Below are 14,313 nucleotides of genomic sequence, written 5' to 3'. Positions count from 1 at the left end.
CTTTTGTTCATATTTCGTTTCAACGTAGTGAATATAAAATATACATGCCCTTACTTTTTTAACATTGTTACTTTAAATATACGCAAGCTATACACAAAGATTAAATATTATTCTCAAAGTAATTTGTTACATTCTTAACATTTTCAAAGAATCTATATTTCTTGGCCTCTTTTCTGATTTAAATAATTAAAAGTTTGTTCATTTTCTTATTTAAGATTTTGTTTAAAGCACTAAATTTTTGGGTTAAACTAAACAAAATTGATGAAACGTTAACAATGAAAGTTTTACTTAAACTTATATAATAATTACAGTCGGTACATCGATAAGGTATGCACTACACCTCGACTTAAATGGAATAAATAATTCTTAAAAGTAAAAGTTTTATTGTTTTTAATCTCACTAGAAAAATTATTGAATGCTTTATTAGGGGATAGAATTTTAATAAACTGAATTATAATATCAATGTTGTTGAAAAAAAACTTAACTCTTATTCTAAAAAATATACTTACTTAATATAGCATAAACTAAAGAGATCGTACTAACAAAAAATTCAAAAAGGAGTTAGTAGCTAAAATACTGTTAGGAAAAAGTAAAATTTGTTTTAAAATTTCAAAGTATGCACCTTTCGAGTTTTGATGAATTGTATACTTTTTATATATAAAATACAAGTCAAAACTAGGATAATGGTAGCCGACAAGAAACCCGCCCCAGAAAAACCTGAATATCCAACCTACAAGGTGATGATCATCGCAGCTGTCACTGAATTTAAATCTTGCAGGGGAGTTTCAGCCAAAGCCATGACCAAGCACGTCGAAGCAAACAACATAGTCAAAGATGTCTTCAAAACCCACTTCAAAGTTTCATTGAAAAACTTGTTGCCGACGGTACCGTCGTCAGAATGAGTGGTGTTGGTGCATCTAGTTCTTTCAAACTTGGAAAGGTTCAGGCAGCACAAAAGAAAGCAGTAGCTTAAAAAGCTGCTAAAAAGGCTGCAACAAAGAAGATGGTAGCCAAGAAGGTTGTGAAGAAGCCAGCAGTAAAAAAAGCCGCCCAAAGGTAAATTAGTTATATACTAACGTCTGATTTAAACATATTTAAGGATATAGATGCTTATTAAAACAAGGTTTATTATTTTCATTTTTATACGTAATTAAGAAAGCCGTAAGTAAAACAAAAGTATATGCCTGTTTGTAAACAAGGACAACCTCTAACCAAGAAGCACTTAAGTTTCTGTAAGTATATGTTTTAAAATAACGGAATCGGTTTTAGCTGTGAAGGTTAAATAATTTAATTGTACGTTATACATTGCTACCGATCTTATAAAAGCAATAACAACTAAAATAAAAAAGGCTTGAAATTGTAAAAAAAAGTCTTCATTAAGGCTATAGAAAAACCATAAATATAAATCAACTTTTATATAAAAATCTTAACCAAATTTTTAACTTAATTTTTCATTACATACAACTTAAATATTTTGAAACAAAAACAAACAAAAGCATCTAAATATAGTTCAATTCTAAAACAAAGATAAGTATAACTAAGCTGAACTATTTTTATTTCTATTAAACATCAACATCTTTTAAGCATTGAAATTATTATAATATCGATAATTATTTTAGAAAACCAAAAAATAATAAGTCTAAAGTTAGCAAAACTTTCAACATTCTTTAAATAACATTTTTATTTTTCAGCTGATTAAATTCAAATTTATTTTTACTCATTAAAATATTTGAGTAATTATACTTTTTTGTTGTTGTTTATAATGCGACTAAGTAACTAATTGCATTTAAACCAAGCTGTTTTTAAAATAAAAAAAAGTTTAAATTACAATAAAAAAGCATTAGTATACTTTGTTTTAGGATTATTGACGAGAGTTATCAAATTTTAATTAAAAGTAAAGTTTAATCTATAGACTTTTAAAAAGGTTTCAATACAATTTTAATGACAAAGCGTGTAATGTGCTGTTTAAAGGAGACTTTAAAAATGTACAGAACCTAATATATTAGTTTTTGAGTTTTATATGTATTGATGAAATCACAGTTAGTATAAGTATTTTGTTTTAATTAGATTATATTTTTCAAAAATACATTTTAAGCTTTACTTTGAAATTTATTTATTCGAAATTACACCTAATTGTATTTAAGACAAAAGAATAAAACTTTTAAACATGACAAAATACATTTTAATTATTAATTATTACTTTTCGAAGTCAGTTTTTAGAATAAAAGCTAAATGGTACGTACATAAATAAAACTTAAACAAACATCTATAAGAACCGTAAATTTTGAGATATACAAGCTTAACTGAAAAAAAATGCTATATTTTAGTATTAGTGGGTCGTTGTTTTGTAATATAAAGATTTATGCAAAAGTGGAAAAAGGAAAAGAGAAAAAGTGAGTTTATTTTGTTCACAGAGTTTTTGCCTTTTTCTGAAGTTAACTTATAAACTTGTGTGCTTAAGTTGAAAGCATTCTTAAACTTTGTTTTTTGAAAGTAATTCAGCAAATGTTTACTACTATTGCAGGAAATATAGGAATTTATTTTAGTTGTTAAATAGTATATAAACAAACATTTATTTTATAACCATTTTTGTAACTACTGTTTAAAACTGTTTGATTTTAATTTAAGTAAATAAAAGAACAAAACACATTTTTGATAACTAAACTTTTTTTTTGAGTTTTAATTGACGTTTTGTTTTCTTAATAAAGACGAAAATAAATATCAACAAGTAAAGTTTTTTCAAAAAATAGTTATAAAAATTTAAATAAAGTTAGTATAATGAAAAATAAAAATAAAAAAATTGTTGATATTTTACAAATCTGAATACTTTTTATTTTAATTATTAAAAATGTTATTGAAATAAGTATAATATATATTTTGCTTAGTAAGTTTTTTATACTTCTTTTTCTATTTCAAAATTTAAGCATAAAAAAAAGAGATTAGTTATAGATAAAAAAAGCTGCATAAAAAAAAAATGAGAGAACTGAAAAAATTCACTAGTGGGCGTTATAATTTACCGTTAGCCGAAGTTCGTAACTATGTAATATATTAAGAAACTTCACGTTAACTATATTCATTCACCATGGCTGCATCCAAAGGCAGTAAGAAAGCAGTAAAGAACGTCCCAGCTGACGGTAAGAAGAAGCGCAGGGCTCGCCGCAAGGAAAGCTTCAGCATCTACGTGTACAAAGTGCTCAAGCAAGTACACCCCGACACTGGAATTTCCAGCAAGGCCATGAGCATCATGAACTCTTTCGTCAACGACATTTTCGAGCGCATTGCCGCTGAAGCTTCACGTTTGGCTCACTACAGCAAGCGTTCAACCATCAGCAGTCGCGAAATTCAAACTGCTGTTCGTCTGTTGTTGCCCGGTGAGTTGGCTAAACACGCCGTCTCTGAAGGTACCAAAGCAGTCACCAAGTACACCAGCTCAAAATAAACGGTTTGATTCAAACCAGGCTCTTTTAAGAGCCACCTAACAATATTATTTAAATATGTTCAACGAATAAAATTTGGTACTTGTATTAGAATTTTTATAACAAAAAAAATTTAATAGTAAAATGATTTCTGTTAAGAAATAAAGAATTAAAATTTGAGAATTTCTTTTTGTAAAAAACTTGTATAGTGTCAATGAAAATTGTTCTTTATTTATAATTTATTAAATTGCGCTTTATTTTTTCTGCATTGTTCAACTTTTGCAAAGTAAACCTAATAAAGTACCTTTATAAATAGAATTTTTTGAAAATCTATTAAACACAGTATTAACCACTTGTGGGCGATAAAGCAATTACATTAGCCGAGGTTCGTAACTACTAGTATTTATAAAAATTTTTCCTGCAAGTTTATCATTCAACATAGCATCATGTCAGGACGCAGAAAGGGAGCAAAATCTAAATCTAAGCCAAAGAGCCGTTCATCGCGCGCTTCAGATTCCAGTCGGTCGTATTCACCGTCTGCTGAGAAACGGTAACTACAGCGAACGTGTTGGAGCCGGAGCACCAGTCTACTTGTCCGCAGTATTGGAATACTCGAGTGCTGAAGGAAATGCTGCGCGTGACAACAAGAAGTCTCGTATCATTCCCCGTCACCTTCAACTTGCCATCCGCAACGACGAAGAGTTGAACAAACTGTTGGGAGGAGTTACAATCGCTCAAGGAGGTGTGTTGCCAAACATCAAATCTGTCCTCTTGCCACAGAAGACCGGAAAGAAAGCATAAGTTAGTCAAAAACACCAGGTCCATATAAGGGCCACTCTGAAAATTATACATTGAAACAGACTTATAAATCGCTGTACAGTGACCACTCGCTTATTTACGCACATTGTGTCAACAGAAAAATGCGTAAAGATACGAGAGATCGTAAAGATACGGGAGGTATCAAATATACTTATTATAATGGCTGTTTTTGATATTGCTTATAGTTAAAATCATACTAGAAACTTTCCACTTTAAACAATTTGTTTACTTCATGTAAAAATATAAAAACAAAAGATAAAACTATACAAATATAAAAAAAAAGGATTTAGATTTATATAAAAACTTTAAAATTTAAAAAAAGATTTTATCTCCATCTTTATTTATATGTGACTTATTTGATACTAAACATTTATAATCTATTCTACTTTGCAAATTCAATTTATAATTAAGCATTTGTTTACAATTAAGAAATGGTGTGGTGTTTATATTGAAATTAGTTTCTATAGCCTTTTACAAAAATATGCATTTTGTGCTGTAACGGATTTCTTCTTTGGAGCAAAAATATATGATTTATAACAAAATATTTAAGAATTTTAATTTAATTTCTTGTTGTTAATTAAATTTTTGATATACTGAGGTAAAATTTTTATCAACTAGTTAAGGAATATAAGTTTACAAAGTCTTAAGATATAGAGAGGTGAGTTAGCATTTAAAAAACACACTTTGAATTAAAAGTATACAACAAACCTAATTTGTGCAATATTAAAATAAAATATAGTTTTAATTTTTTAGAATTCTCAAATGCGTGATTAAACGAGAGTACGTAACGTCATGAGTATGTAAATATGCGAGAGGTTACTGTATTGTAGTGATGATTTTTCAATGAATCTTTGAAGTGGGTTTTGAAGACATCTTTGACTATGTTGTTTGCTTCGACGTGCTTGGCCATGGCTTTGGCTGAAACTCCCTTGCAAGATATTAATTCAGTGACAGCTGCGATGATCATAACCTTGTAGGTTTGATGTTCAGATTTCGCTTGGGCGGGTTTCTAGTCGGCTACCAATTTTCTAGTTTTGACTGATAATAAATTAATAGACAGTTTTAAAAAATTTTATACAAATTCTTAGTGTTACGGACGTTATCGATGTAAATATGCATGCACCACCATGTGGTATGTGTCAGTTCATTAGAGGTTGTAGATAAAATACACAAACTATAACTTAACCTTTTTTAAAGGGTTTATAAAATTTGTTTTAGATAAATAAATGATGTACCTAGTTTGTCGCAAAAAAGAAAATACTTTAAAATGCTGTGAAAAAATACTAATTTAATAAATGTATGTTCTAAGGGTTTAATTCACTCTGAAATTTTTTTATCCTTTTTCAGAACCAACAACAAAATTTTATATACTATTAACCTTTTTAAAAGATAATTATATACATTTATTCGTGTAGAAACTGTTTTTTTTTAATAGAATTAATTAATGATACTTTTCTAACTATTGAAAAATTAAGAAAAAAATATCTAAAGTTTTCTGATCTATAAGCAATACGTACTTTTACCCCGATGCCTTCAAGTACTGCTTTTATGTTCCTGAAGAATTTTTCTGACGTCTTTTTAACATATGGTATTGTAATGTATTGTTTTTTAACATCTTTATTTTCAATTAATTCTGTCTCAAAGTTGTCTTTCTTTTGTATTTGTTCATCGATAAACTTGGCCGGAAATGAGTTTTTTATCAAAAGCTCTTTTACCTTTTGCCACTTGTCATTTTGTAGATCTTCTAAGACGAGATTTTTGATTCTGCAATTAAGGTTTTTTACTAAATTTCTCTTACACGACTGCGGTACACACGAGTTAAAGTTCATGAGCACGCCCGTGCTTGTTGGTTTCTGAAAATTGATGTTATAAACGTGTTGCTTTTTATTGTCACCTGTGTATCGAGATATGGTAGTTTATCTTCTTGGCAAGTCTGGATAACAAATTTTATGTTTTTATGCATATTGTTAAGTTTTTTATCAAACTGATGTATTTGATCTTTATTTTGGAAAATGAGGAAAATGTCCTCAACATGTCTGCAATACATTTTAGGCCTTGCAGTTTTGTTAAGCAGCTCTCTCTCTAATTGACTGACAAACCAGTTGGCTAGTAAAGGGGCAAGAGTTTAAAATCTAAAATTTTCATTACAACAAGTATAAAACCTAGATTAGTACATTACAAAGTATTTTATGACAAACTAATTAAACTACAATAAAGTAGTGTAGTTAAGTATTTGAACAAACATCTTTTGACCAAATATAAAACATAGCTGTATAAGGTTCTAATGAATTAAACAATTCATATTCAACAATTATTATTTATTAACAGGTGGCCCTTAAAAGGGCCGAGTGGGGCGATGTTTTAACACCAGAGTTTGTGTGCTCTAAGCACCATGTTCACCGCGGATGCGGCGAGCCAATTGGATATCCTTTGGCATGATGGTCACTCTTTTGGCATGGATGGCGCACAGGTTGGTATCCTCGAAGAGTCCGACCAAGTAAGCTTCGGAAGCTTCTTGCAAAGCGCCGATAGCTGCACTCTGGAAACGCAAGTCGGTCTTGTAATCTTGAGCGATTTCACGCACAAGACGTTGGAATGGCAGCTTGCGGATCAAAAGCTCGGTGGACTTCTGGTAACGACGGATCTCACGAAGAGCCACGGTACCTGGGCGGTAACGATGTGGCTTCTTGACGCCTCCGGTGTTTGGTGCACTCTTGCGTGCAGACTTGGTGGCAATTCGCTTGTGGGGAGCTTTTCCTCCAGTGGATTTGCGGGCGGTTTGTTTTGTGCGGGCCATTGTTGATTGTTATGTAGGTACACTTAAAACTGATTTGTATAACGTTTAAAGTACATGCGTTACGGACGTGGAAAAGACCATTTTAGTACTTTTTTTATTCAAAGTTCATAACTTTAGTTAATAACATAATAACGAGGGCTGAGAAAAATTGGAGTTTGTTTTTTAAGTATTCATGTTTTTCAATTATTTTTACAAGTTTTAACAAAAGTCGCGATTTTAGCATGCATATACTTTTAAAATAAATAAAGAATGAATTAAAAAAATGTCTGTCTTTCATATATAAGTGAGTTTAAGTTTCACATTAGGGTTTAAACATAACTTTATAACTGTTTTAGATTTAAGTTGTTTTTTTAAGTATTATAAAGAACAACTTATTTTATTGTGAGAAATACTGATAATTTTAAATTATGCATAAAATTCTATGTTTTATTGTTTATTACAAAAAAGATTGTTTACGAAAATATAAACACTTGCCTTTTAAGATGCAAATACACTTGATTTTAAAAAGAAGAGTTAAACAAATTTGGGTGAAATTTGTATATTTAATATAAAGTTTGTTAAACATTTTCAAGTTAAAAAAAAACAGTACATCTAATCATGCAAATTAAGTCCTTTGAGTTGGCTCTATGAAAGCTGATGTAGTTTTCTAAAGCTATTTTTATATTTTATATATAAAAAGTATACAATTCATCAAAACTCGAAAGGTGCATACTTTAAAACTTTAAAAACCAATTTTACTTTTACCTAACAGTATTTTAGCTAGTAACTCCTTTTTAAATTTTTTGTTAGTACGATCTTTTTAGTTTATACTATATTAAGTAAGTATATTTTTTAGAACAAGTGTTAAGTTTTTTTTCAACAACATTGATATTTTGATTCAGTTTATTAAAATTCTATCCCCTAATAAAGCATTCAATAATTTTTATAGTGAGATTAAAAACAATAAAACTTTTACTTTTAAGAACTATTTATTCCATTCAAATCGAGGTGTAGTGCATACCTTATCGATGTACCGACTGTAATTGTTATATAAGTTTAAGTAAAACTTTCATTGTTAACGTTTTATAAATTTTGTTTAGTTTAATCCAAAAATTTAGTGCTCTAAATAAAATCTTAAATAAGAAAGTGAACAAATTTTTAATTATTCAAATCAGAAAAGCAGCCAAGCAATATAGATTCTTTGAAAATGTTAAGAATGTAACAATTTACTTTGAGAAAAATATTTAATCGTTTTGTGTATAGCTTGCGTATATTTAAAGTAACAATGTTAAAAAAGTAAGGGCATGTATATTTTATATTCACTACACTGAAAAGAAATATGAACAAAATAAGCTAAAGCCACTGGATGGACATGGGTTTAAAAATAAGTATGTGTTAACAATAAATGTTGGGTAGCTAAAAAACCAAAATATCTTTCTATACACAAGGTCCTTAATTAAACTATATTTTTTAGTGTTCAATAAACTTATCTATCTAGACAAGACTTTAAAAAGTATCTGAGTGCTGTAGGATTCGGTAACCAAAAGGTTCTTTGTGCACAAGGTCCTAGGACCAAATAAATTGAGTGTATTTTTTGTCGTTCAACAAACTATGTTATATATATCTTGTTGATGTAATTTACAACAACTATTATAGTTTGTTAACAATTTTTTAATATATACATTTTTATAACTTTGCAGAAATTATGTTAGTTTAGTTTCTTCTCTACAAACCAGTCGCAGTTTAAGTAAGTTTTTTTAAGTACGTTATAATTTTAAAAAGTTAAGTTATACAAGGTTTTTTTATTTGTTTTAGTCTATATAAAGCTTTGTTTTGTAATTTTGTTTCAAATTTTAACTAATAAAGAATCTTTAATAAAAATTATCATTAGTTGCCTCTTGTTTATTAATCCGTAACGAGATACAAACATTAAAACAGTTACTTACTTAGTAGTACAGTATGTGAATAAACATTTTTAACGGAATATAAAGTAGAGCTGTAAAACGTTCTAATGAAACTACAATAAACAGTAAAAAACTATTATTTTCAATAGGTAGCCCTTAAAAGAACCTGGGCGGTGTTTTAACACAAGAATCTATGTGCTCTAGGCACGTTCACCACGGAAGCGGCGAGCCAATTGGATATCCTTTGGCATGATGGTCACTCTTATGGTAGGATAAACTTTTATAAAAATTAATTGGTGCAACCTTTCTAGCAGCTTTTTTCTTGGCAGGTTCTTTAGCTACTGCTTTCTTTTTGGGTGCGGCCTACTTTGGTACAACGTTTTTGCTGCCTCAAACTTTCCAAGTTTGAAGGAACCAGATGCACCAACACCACTCATTCTGACACACGGTACCGTCGTCAACAAGTTTCTTTAATGCGACTTTCAAGTTGGATTTGAAGCCATCTTTGAAGTTGGCTCCAACGTGCTTGGCCATTGCTTAAGCTTAAACTTCTTTACGAGACTTCAATTCATAGACAGCTGCGATGATCATCACCTTGTAGGTTGGGTGTTCAGGTTTTGCTGGGGCGGGTTTCTTGTCGGCTACCATTTTTTCTAGTTTTGACTGATAATAATGTAATAGACATTTTTTTAAAACTTTATACAAATTCTTAGTGTTACGGACGTTATCGATGTAAATATGCATGCGCCACCACGTGGTATGCGTCAAATCATTAGAGGTTGTAGATAAAATACACAAACTATAATTTAATCTATTTCAAAGAGTTTATAAAATTTGTTTTAGCTAAATAAATGATGTACCTAGATTGTCGCAAAAAAGAAAATACTTTAAAATGCTGTGAAAAAATACTAATTTAATAAATGTATGTTCTAAGGGTTTAATTCACTCTGAAATTTTTTTATCCTTTTTCAGAACCAACAACAAAATTTTATATACTATTAACCTTTTTAAAAGATAATTATATACATTTATTCGTGTAGAAACTGTTTTTTTTTAATAGAATTAATTATTGATACTTTTCTAACTATTGAAAAATTAGGAAAAAATTATCTAAAGTTTTCTGATCTATATGCAATACATACTTTTACCCCGATGCCTTCAAGTACTGCTTTTATGTTCCTGAAGAATTTTTCTGACGTCTTTTTAACATATGGTATTGTAATGTATTGTTTTTTAACATCTTTATTTTCAATTAATTCTGTCTCAAAGTTGTCTTTCTTTTGTATTTGTTCATCGATAAACTTGGCCGGAAATGAGTTTTTTATCAAAAGCTCTTTTACCTTTTGCCACTTGTCATTTTGTAGATCTTCTAAGACGAGATTTTTGATTCTGCAATTAAGGTTTTTTACTAAATTTCTCTTACACGACTGCGGTACACACGAGTTAAAGTTCATGAGCACGCCCGTGCTTGTTGGTTTTCTGAAGATTGATGTTATAAACGTGTTGCTTTTTATTGTCACCTGTGTATCGAGATATGGTAGTTTATCTTCTTGGCAAGTCTGGATAACAAATTTTATGTTTTTATGCATATTGTTAAGTTTTTTATCAAACTGATGTATTTGATCTTTATTTTGGAAAATGAGGAAAATGTCCTCAACATGTCTGCAATACATTTTAGGCCTTGCAGTTTTGTTAAGCAGCTCTCTCTCTAATTGACTGACAAACCAGTTGGCTAGTAAAGGGGCAAGAGTTTAAAATCTAAAATTTTCATTACAACAAGTATAAAACCTAGATTAGTACATTACAAAGTATTTTATGACAAACTAATTAAACTACAATAAAGTAGTGTAGTTAAGTATTTGAACAAACATCTTTTGACCAAATATAAAACATAGCTGTATAAGGTTCTAATGAATTAAACAATTCATATTCAACAATTATTATTTATTAACAGGTGGCCCTTAAAAGGGCCGAGTGGGGCGATGTTTTAACACCAGAGTTTGTGTGCTCTAAGCACCACGTTCACCGCGGATGCGGCGAGCCAATTGGATATCCTTTGGCATGATGGTCACTCTTTTGGCATGGATGGCGCACAGGTTGGTATCCTCGAAGAGTCCGACCAAGTAAGCTTCGGAAGCTTCTTGCAAAGCGCCGATAGCTGCACTCTGGAAACGCAAGTCGGTCTTGTAATCTTGAGCGATTTCACGCACAAGACGTTGGAATGGCAGCTTGCGGATCAAAAGCTCGGTGGACTTCTGGTAACGACGGATCTCACGAAGAGCCACGGTACCTGGGCGGTAACGATGTGGCTTCTTGACGCCTCCGGTGTTTGGTGCACTCTTGCGTGCAGACTTGGTGGCAATTCGCTTGTGGGGAGCTTTTCCTCCAGTGGATTTGCGGGCGGTTTGTTTTGTGCGGGCCATTGTTGATTGTTATGTAGGTACACTTAAAACTGATTTGTATAACGTTTAAAGTACATGCGTTACGGACGTGGAAAAGACCATTTTAGTACTTTTTTTATTCAAAGTTCATAACTTTAGTTAATAACATAATAACGAGGGCTGAGAAAAATTGGAGTTTGTTTTTTAAGTATTCATGTTTTTCAATTATTTTTACAAGTTTTAACAAAAGTCTCGATTTTAGCATGCATATACTTTTAAAATAAATAAAGAATGAATTAAAAAAATGTCTGTCTTTCATATATAAGTGAGTTTAAGTTTCACATTAGGGTTTAAACATAACTTTATAACTGTTTTAGATTTAAGTTGTTTTTTTAAGTATTATAAAGAACAACTTATTTTATTGTGAGAAATACTGATAATTTTAAATTATGCATAAAATTCTATGTTTTATTGTTTATTACAAAAAAGATTGTTTACGAAAATATAAACACTTGCCTTTTAAGATGCAAATACACTTGATTTTAAAAAGAAGAGTTAAACAAATTTGGGTGAAATTTGTATATTTAATATAAAGTTTGTTAAACATTTTCAAGTTAAAAAAAAACAGTACATCTAATCATGCAAATTAAGTCCTTTGAGTTGGCTCTATGAAAGCTGATGTAGTTTTCTAAAGCTATTTTTATATTTTATATATAAAAAGTATACAATTCATCAAAACTCGAAAGGTGCATACTTTAAAACTTTAAAAACCAATTTTACTTTTACCTAACAGTATTTTAGCTAGTAACTCCTTTTTAAATTTTTTGTTAGTACGATCTTTTTAGTTTATACTATATTAAGTAAGTATATTTTTTAGAACAAGTGTTAAGTTTTTTTTCAACAACATTGATATTTTGATTCAGTTTATTAAAATTCTATCCCCTAATAAAGCATTCAATAATTTTTATAGTGAGATTAAAAACAATAAAACTTTTACTTTTAAGAACTATTTATTCCATTCAAATCGAGGTGTAGTGCATACCTTATCGATGTACCGACTGTAATTGTTATATAAGTTTAAGTAAAACTTTCATTGTTAACGTTTTATAAATTTTGTTTAGTTTAATCCAAAAATTTAGTGCTCTAAATAAAATCTTAAATAAGAAAGTGAACAAATTTTTAATTATTCAAATCAGAAAAGCAGCCAAGCAATATAGATTCTTTGAAAATGTTAAGAATGTAACAATTTACTTTGAGAAAAATATTTAATCGTTTTGTGTATAGCTTGCGTATATTTAAAGTAACAATGTTAAAAAAGTAAGGGCATGTATATTTTATATTCACTACACTGAAAAGAAATATGAACAAAATAAGCTAAAGCCACTGGATGGACATGGGTTTAAAAATAAGTATGTGTTAACAATAAATGTTGGGTAGCTAAAAAACCAAAATATCTTTCTATACACAAGGTCCTTAATTAAACTATATTTTTTAGTGTTCAATAAACTTATCTATCTAGACAAGACTTTAAAAAGTATCTGAGTGCTGTAGGATTCGGTAACCAAAAGGTTCTTTGTGCACAAGGTCCTAGGACCAAATAAATTGAGTGTATTTTTTGTCGTTCAACAAACTATGTTATATATATCTAGTTGATGTAATTTACAACAACTATTATAGTTTGTTAACAATTTTTTAATATATACATTTTTATAACTTTGCAGAAATTATGTTAGTTTAGTTTCTTCTCTACAAACCAGTCGCAGTTTAAGTAAGTTTTTTTAAGTACGTTATAATTTTAAAAAGTTAAGTTATACAAGGTTTTTTATTTGTTTTAGTCTATATAAAGCTTTGTTTTGTAATTTTGTTTCAAATTTTAACTAATAAAGAATCTTTAATAAAAATTATCATTAGTTGCCTCTTGTTTATTAATCCGTAACGAGATACAAACATTAAAACAGTTACTTACTTAGTAGTACAGTATGTGAATAAACATTTTTAACGGAATATAAAGTAGAGCTGTAAAACGTTCTAATGAAACTACAATAAACAGTAAAAAACTATTATTTTCAATAGGTAGCCCTTAAAAGAACCTGGGCGGTGTTTTAACACAAGAATCTATGTGCTCTAGGCACGTTCACCACGGAAGCGGCGAGCCAATTGGATATCCTTTGGCATGATGGTCACTCTTATGGTAGGATAAACTTTTATAAAAATTAATTGGTGCAACCTTTCTAGCAGCTTTTTTCTTGGCAGGTTCTTTAGCTACTGCTTTCTTTTTGGGTGCGGCCTTCTTTGGTACAACGTTTTTGCTGCCTCAAACTTTCCAAGTTTGAAGGAACCAGATGCACCAACACCACTCATTCTGACACACGGTACCGTCGTCAACAAGTTTCTTTAATGCGACTTTCAAGTTGGATTTGAAGCCATCTTTGAAGTTGGCTCCAACGTGCTTGGCCATTGCTTAAGCTTAAACTTCTTTACGAGACTTCAATTCATAGACAGCTGCGATGATCATCACCTTGTAGGTTGGGTGTTCAGGTTTTGCTGGGGCGGGTTTCTTGTCGGCTACCATTTTTTCTAGTTTTGACTGATAATAATGTAATAGACATTTTTTTAAAACTTTATACAAATTCTTAGTGTTACGGACGTTATCGATGTAAATATGCATGCGCCACCACGTGGTATGCGTCAAATCATTAGAGGTTGTAGATAAAATACACAAACTATAATTTAATCTATTTTAAAGAGTTTATAAAATTTGTTTTAGCTAAATAAATGATGTACCTAGATTGTCGCAAAAAAAAATACTTTAAATGCTGTGTAAAAAATACTTATTTAATAAACGTCTGTTCTATGGGTTTAATTCACTCTGAAATTATTTTATCCTTTTTCAGAACCATCAATAAAATTTATACACTATTAACCTTTTTGAAAGATAATTATATACATTTATTCGTTTAGAAACTGTTTTGTTTTTAATAGAATTAACTATTGATACATTTCTGGCTATTGAAAGT

The 14,313-nt window shown here is 29.8% G+C and overlaps 2 protein-coding genes and 1 pseudogene across 2 annotated transcripts; 2 read left to right on the top strand and 1 right to left on the bottom strand.

Moving 5' to 3' along the window:
- Window positions 1-3,082: 3,082 nt before the first annotated feature.
- On the top strand, window positions 3,083-3,439 carry LOC145828754 (histone H2B 7-like). Its single transcript, XM_082936505.1, has one exon. It carries the CDS (start codon window positions 3,083-3,085, stop codon window positions 3,437-3,439), a length of 357 nt encoding a protein of 118 aa, XP_082792631.1.
- A 423-nt stretch (window positions 3,440-3,862) lies between these two features.
- Window positions 3,863-4,217, top strand: LOC145849669 (histone H2A-like; annotated as a pseudogene).
- Window positions 4,218-10,924: 6,707 nt separating this feature from the next.
- LOC145828752 (histone H3.3A-like) lies at window positions 10,925-11,338 on the bottom strand. The gene has a single exon (XM_082936504.1). It carries the CDS (start codon window positions 11,336-11,338, stop codon window positions 10,925-10,927), a length of 414 nt encoding a protein of 137 aa, XP_082792630.1.
- Window positions 11,339-14,313: the final 2,975 nt, after the last annotated feature.

The sequence above is a fragment of the Thalia democratica genome, chromosome 2, assembly GCF_965202585.1.
Source record: "Thalia democratica chromosome 2, ktThaDemo2.hap1.1, whole genome shotgun sequence".
In the NCBI taxonomy this organism is placed as follows: domain Eukaryota; kingdom Metazoa; phylum Chordata; class Thaliacea; order Salpida; family Salpidae; genus Thalia; species Thalia democratica.
Note: the sequence above shows the minus strand (reverse complement) of the source record. Positions and strands in the feature narration are given on the sequence as shown.